We start from the raw sequence: 7,059 nt of genomic DNA, 5'->3' as shown, positions 1-7,059 counted from the left end.
AAGAACAAAAACCTAAATAAATACCATTAACCTAATTTTCCAGCATATATGACAAATAAAACTGAACAGTTATACAAAAATAATTCATAATTATAACATACACTTTCATAGTCATAAGGCATATTTATATAGTGGCAGTTGTGTTTAGTGGAATAGTTTTTTTTGTTTGTTTGTTTGTTTTTTTCCCCAATTTAAACTTTCTTGAATTTGTGAGGATTTCCTAATATAGTTTTAATTATGAATGTAAGGAGAGCCTAATATTTCCGCAAGATTGCTATAAGCTTAAAATGGTAACACTGTAATGGGATAGCTTCTCCATTTCTGCTACAACAGGCTACTGCTTTTATTCATGTATGTGTTTATTTATTTGTTTATTTATTTATGGAAACACTAGCATACAGTACAGTCGGACAGTCTGGCCCCTTACACAGTAGGGACCCCTAATGCAGCCCTCACTGAAGAATCAAGCGGGTCCTAATGCCTTCAACAATTTTCCAGACACTCGTCAGGTAACGAGTTTGACCAATCACGGGTGACCCAGCTCACACCCAAACAGTTGGGGTGTTTTCTGGAGGTTTCTCCTGTGATGGATTAAAAAAAAATGGTGGATGTTTTGTTACAATTGGTGCAGTTAATGTGAAATTAAAGCGTCTTGCATTTTTTTTAAACTTTCTATTCTCTATCTTACCTTCTGCTGTTCAATGTAAACCACGGCATCATGGACAGTAACGAAAATATGTTGAGGATTCATGTAGCTCATTAGACCGCTTGATGTAAGGATCTTTAAGACGCTCTCTGAGGAGAGGGAGATCATTGATCATCACACACTGTATGCATGCAGCGCAGTCTTGCAAAGAGTGAATATTCAGCACCATCAAAGATTCATCCCTCTCAATTAAAGACATCCCTAAAATTAATTGTTAACAAAGTGAGGTAGCCAGAAAATCAGTAAGAAAATAGTGCATATTGATGCTTCGTCTTACCGTTGCAGTTTGCCAAATATATGCGAACTCCAACTTTCTGGCATTCAATACACATCTGTCAAAAGGCAAAAGAAAACAATCAATTCCACTGACAACATGCATTTAAAAATGTAGACGGCCCTATACTATATAATGTTGAACATGTCATGCTTCAGCAGACTGACCTGTATAAAGAGTCTGGCTCCAGCAACATCAACAAATATCACACTGCTGCAGTCAATTAACACAGCCTGGACATCATTCTCAGATGTTTCTGCATGCGAAAAACAGTATCACATAAAATATTGTTGATTTACTCATTAATTTTTTTTTTTTTAAAAGATTTTTTTTTTTTTTTTTTTTTTGAGCAAAATGCAAAATCAACTTAGTCCACAATGAGATTTTAATGCTTACCAGATTTAAATATCTCATTTTCTGATGAGAATGATGTGTTTGCAACACCTCTCTCCTAAAGGACGATGGGAAAAACATCAATGAGACAATGAAACTGGATCTGATTTTACAATGTGATCTGTACTCTGCCCTTCTGGACGTCTTGCAGTCTTACCACAGTACTGACTGTGCTCTCTCTCTCCCTCTTCTCCAGGGCCTTCCTGGCCTTCTCGCGGCTGCGAATCCTCTCTGGAGTCAGACCCAGCAGTCGGCTCATCTCCTCCCTGAAGAAGCTGCGATTCCCGTAGTAAATGGGCCCATTGTAGGTCAGGATCTTCACTCCAGGCACCTCATAGCACTGCGGGGAATACAAAATCACCCGCAACTTAATTCTGGGATACAGCTGTGTTGCCCTTGAGCTTATTAGTATCACTTCATCTTTTTAAAACAAGTGAAAAATTCATGTGCCAAAAATGTAACGCTCGAGGAATCATTCAAGAAGTGCCCTGAGGAGGATTTCTTTTTATGTGCATATTTGGTAAAAGAAACGAATACCTTTGAATACCAAAGACGTGTCCTCTCACCTTGCTGTGGTTCTGCAGAGGTCTGTAAATCTCTGTGTTGCTGGCCCTGCCAAGCACTGAGCAGCCAGCCCTGTTGAATCATGGGATACTGTTGTAAGTTTAAATGAAATAACATAGTATGAGTTAGGATCTACAGCACACAGTTTGAGGGTTATTAAGTGCTCTTTCCTTTTAATGATTGTATTATTTCACATCCCCATGAAAGAAAAAAAGTATCCACTGTCTTTGCCTAAATTAATTTTCAAGCAGCCATGGCCAGGAGTGTAACAAGCATGATTATTGTTGTGGATGTGTGTCATGTTCCCACATCATGGCTACACATTGTGATGTGTGTGTATTTCTTACAATGGATCGTCCGTGAAGGGCACTCAGAGGTTTGCACCATCATCACTACAGTCTTTGTGCAGAGGGAATTGAAAAAGTACCTTTGTGTACGGCAGATGACGGTCATCATAGAGAAAACCACTCCAATGGCTAGACCGAGGTCCACGTTGAGCACCACTACAGACAGCCAGGTCACCACCCACACCATCTGCACCGAGACACAGCCACAACACTTTATTCTTACATCAAGATACAGCATTGAAAAAATATGAGTGCAAGTATTGGTTCATTTGAGTCCACATTTTAGGACAAAACTGATCAATGTGTTGTGCCGACTGTTTTTTTAATGTAGTGGTCACTCTTCTGACTAATACATGATGAAGCATGCCATTGAGCGATTACCTGATGCACTTCAAAGGGCATGTAGCTTAATTACAAAAGAAAATACTAGCACAGCAGTCTGCTGTTTAGATGTGCAGCATTAATGTTGGGGTAATCACAAAGAATTTAAGCAAGCGTCAGTCAAGCGTTCAGCCGTCGCCCATTTGAAGTAACAGATGGACTATCATGCTTAGAGTCAACAGTAAGAAAAACCTGTTTTATTCTGCAAAAGATAAATTAACATCATTGCACTATTTTATATTTGGCAGGCGATCGTGGTCTAAGTGGGATACTAAAATCCAATGTGAACAGTTACTGTAAAAGCCCAATTAGCTGTGCAATATGAATCAGTTGTTACCTTAAATGGTAACTAGGGATCTATTTAACCACCTTTCTCGCATCGCCTTGTTTTTGTGCTTATGCATGGACACCACATACACTCTCATGTCTTTCTGCTGCATCAATCTATGGCCTTACAAAGTCAATCTTGCTGATTCTCCACAGTTCAGGCAGGTCCTGGAACTGCAGGAACATCTGTCGGAGGCTGGTGACGTTGATGCATGCCAGTACTGCCTGGGGACAGAGATGAAAAGAAGAATGGCATGACTGTGCTGTTGCCCCGCCATCCACCCCCACCATTCTCTCTCATGCACAAAACTAAAGACACACACACACACACACACACACCTTAGGTAGGAAGTAGAACAGAGGTCCAATCAGCAGCAGGACGATCAGAACCACCAGGCTGGTGAACAAGCCAGACAGCTGCAGGAACAAACACAGAAAAAACATGCATCTCTTATCTAACCAAAACGGTCCCGCTGTTCCCTATTAGCTTCAGCCTCAGCATCGTATAAAAACCTGGAAAACGTATGTCTACTTTGCAAGCCATTTCAATTGGATCTTTGGATTGGATAAGACAAAGAACATCATATTATCATGGAAAGTCTATGGTTCAAGCTTGGCCAATGGCAAGCTCTCGATGCGCAGTGCATACCAGTGACTTGTGATAGTTACATAAGACAGAGTGCACACGTCATATTAAGTAGCAGCACCTGTGTGTATCCTCCAGCACTCTCCAGTATGTTAGTGGTGGCCAGAGTGGCTGAGCTTGGGAAGCAGGTGAAAAGCGAGGAGACGGTGTTGGAAATGCCATGGGCCAGCAGCTCCTGTAATCAAACACAGGCTCAGTACAACAAGGTCAGACCTGGGTGTCCCTTAACAAACAGCATGAAAGATTTTACCAAGTCAAGTAAAGTATCAACCCAGGACTGTACCTGATTGGGATGTATGGAGTACCCATGTTTATCAGCATAGATCATTGCCAGCGAGACCGACACAGCATAACCAACAAATGTTATGGCAACTGTGTCTCCAGCAATGTCAGGGAAAGTGTGCAAGGCCGGTATCCGTGGCATTGGGAAACTGAGGATAAAGGAATCACAGTCAAGACACCGGAGAAATCAAATTGGGTCATCAGTGTTGTGAATTTGCCACATCTACAAAAGATTACCCAGCAGGGATATGGCCAACGATCTGAATGTCATATGTCGAATCCAGCGAGGAGGCGTAGGCCACTCCGGTAGCTATAATCACCTGAGAAATAAAGAATAAAATCATGCCTCATCACATGGTAATTACTATGTGGAAATGAAATATCCCCTGAAAGTAATCATGGTAGCAGCTGTTAACCACTGGCAGGCTGACCGTGAGGATCTCCACAGGGATAGGTGTGCGTAGTCGCTGCCGGAAGCGCATGTTGATCTCCTTCACCGGGACCAGGATGGCCAAACACAACAGGGAGATGAGCAGCTCGGCCATGTTGGTGTGAGGCAAGTTCTCCATCACTGACGCAAGGGTCTGAACACACAAACAACAGAGAAGAACAACGGACAGTGAGCTATGCATTCCATTGAAAGTGAGATTAAAATCTTGAGTTAGGCCGATGAAGGTGTCATCATGAGGCAGCGCTGACCTTGAAGAGGGAGAAGGTCCCAGTGTGGCGAGGGAGCCGCAGCCCCAGCATGCTTTGTAGCTGGGAGACGGTGACATGGAAGGCGGCGGCACTGGTGAACGCCTTAACAATCGGCTCCGACAGATAAGTGGAGAGGAAACCCAGCTGGAGACCGAACATGCAGAGCTGGGGCAGAGAGGACCGACACATGACAAAACGCACTGTGTCGTGTCAAGGAATCTGATCTTTCACAAAACACAAAGTGCCGTCTCCACGTGATTATTTCTTTAGATCATTTGACATGATGTTTACTCCCAATGGTGTTTCTGATTTACCATAATAATCCCTGAGAGAAGCGCTACGGCTGAGGCCACTCCAATCCTCTGGGCCTCGAAGTCTGCTGCTTCAGAGGAGCTGGAGTTGAGCTCCAGAGGAGTAGGCACCAGCTGCTCCACCACAGAGCCAGTCATCAGACTCACCACAGCAAAGGTACCTGACAGGAGACAAATCATCTCAGTGGCAGTGGAAAACGCATGGACTGAAAAGTGATCAATACTCAAGGAGTGTAGGATATAATAAATAACAATTTATAGCAGTTTGCAGCAAAGCAGTTACCCATGTTGACTGAATCCCACGATTCATTGATTGATCTGCAATCATGCAAATAATTCTGTAAAAAGGATTAGCTGTGATGTGGAGACGAGTCTTACCTGTGGAAACATGGCGACCTGTGCCAAACAACATGTACAGGACTACAGGGAAGAAGGACGTGTACAGGCCAAATATCGGTGCCACCGATGTGAGTAAAGCGAAGGCCATTCCTGTGTTTGGGACAGACATTAAGACAGGCGAGAATCAATAAACATGAGTCTGTAAACTATGTCCAGAATGTGTTATCTTACCTTCTGTCCAACACTGAGACTGTGGCAAGTTACATGCATGATTCAGTATATAAGTGACTGTTAAAATGCATAAATAAATAAAAATAAATAAATAAATAAAAGTGACAACTAATCACCATCACTTCTGCAAGACCTCCATCTCCATTGTGACAGTGTAATTTTTGGCTGTTACAATATGATGTAAATGTGTTGTATTATGTCTTATATTTTACACACACACACACACACACACACACACACACACACACACACAGTGACTGCCAATGTATATGTATGTATGCATAAATTGTGTATGTATAAATATGTATATAATATAAATGTGCATATAAATATGTTATATATAAATAAACTGTAATAAGTAATCACATAACCAATTTATATCAGTCATTATCCTTTACACACATACGTAACTTGTGTGTGTATGTGTGTGAAATCTATGATGGGCCTATAATACGTTGATAATATATTATGGTAGCCAAAAATTGTATTGTCACAATAGTGGAGTTCTTGATATAAACTACAGCTATGCCATTTTTTATTGTTACAATTATTAGATTCTACTTTGGCACTCGTTAAATTATAAACCCACTTGCCAAACGAAAAAAGTGAGAAAATTAAATAGACAAAACAAAAACAAATCCCCACTTTTTTTTTCGACATGCAGGGGGGGACGTTGAGGAGTTTTGACCATAAACGGCAAGCTTCTTCAATGTGGCACCAGCCGAACAATAAATAGTTGGAGGATATATGTACTCGCCTTGGGGAATGTGAAGAATACCGACTGTCAGTCCCGCTATCGTGTCTCCTAAAATCCACTTCTTGAACCTGTACCTCGGCAGCCAGCTGAAAATGGGCACTCTCAGTTTCAACAGGTGAAGCCAGGCTCGCCGGGAACACCTGCAGCCTCCAGCCAGCCTCTCCCGCAGCCGCAGACTCCCGCTGCTCTTCTCCTCGGAGCCGTAGGCCTGCTTGAAGCGGTCCTCCGTGTAAATATTCCTGTACACTGCCACTGAAGCGCTCATCTTGTGCCCCCGAGATGATGGTTTACCTCTAACGTACTCTGGTAAAGTCAGAAAAGATGTTGTCTATTGCATTACATATATAGCAGCCTCTGCCCTGACATCAAGAGCCATTGTATTTTCCTGTCAGATGCTTCTTAGCCAATGACAGGGCTCAAAGCTGGACCTTTTTTGTTACTGTGTTGAACTGCTTGGGGAGGATTTTTTACATGTTTGTCTGGCAGAGATCCCATAAAGGTGTGCTTGTCCATTTCCCCCCCTTTTTTGGTGATGGATAGCTACATTAATCCTCTGGGTCCTACTGCTAAAAGGCTTTGGCTGCAATAGAAATTATCATACAACCTGCCTATCCCTTACTCATACATCCCCCCCAACTACACACATACACACACACACCTCTCACAACCTCCTTTGCACTCAACAGTCCTTGACTGTTTGAAGATCCTCCCTTCTGGCCTGCCTCTGGAAAGCTACAAGGGAGGTACAAGCTAAAAGGTACAAGTCAGACAATGTATAGCACTGTGAAACACCCAGCAAGAT

General features: G+C 42.4%; 1 protein-coding gene across 1 annotated transcript; it reads right to left on the bottom strand.

Annotated features, from left to right (window-relative positions):
* Positions 1–399: 399 nt before the first annotated feature.
* slc26a10 (solute carrier family 26 member 10) lies at positions 400–6,522 on the bottom strand. The gene is made up of 18 exons (XM_030056122.1): positions 6,258–6,522; positions 5,309–5,419; positions 4,934–5,091; positions 4,620–4,784; positions 4,352–4,504; positions 4,158–4,240; positions 3,922–4,069; positions 3,700–3,813; positions 3,332–3,409; positions 3,122–3,217; positions 2,365–2,471; positions 1,940–2,009; positions 1,531–1,713; positions 1,377–1,431; positions 1,148–1,236; positions 984–1,038; positions 689–795; positions 400–581 (listed from the first exon to the last, which is right to left on the bottom strand). The coding sequence occupies exons 1-18, from the start codon at positions 6,520–6,522 to the stop codon at positions 543–545; spliced, it is 2,076 nt and encodes a 691-aa protein (XP_029911982.1). The 3' UTR covers positions 400–542.
* Between the last annotated feature and the right edge of the window lie 537 nt (positions 6,523–7,059).

Source organism: Myripristis murdjan, chromosome 7 (genome assembly GCF_902150065.1).
Source record: "Myripristis murdjan chromosome 7, fMyrMur1.1, whole genome shotgun sequence".
Classification (NCBI taxonomy): Eukaryota; Metazoa; Chordata; class Actinopteri; order Holocentriformes; family Holocentridae; genus Myripristis; species Myripristis murdjan.
This window is presented reverse-complemented; position numbering and strand designations above follow the sequence as displayed.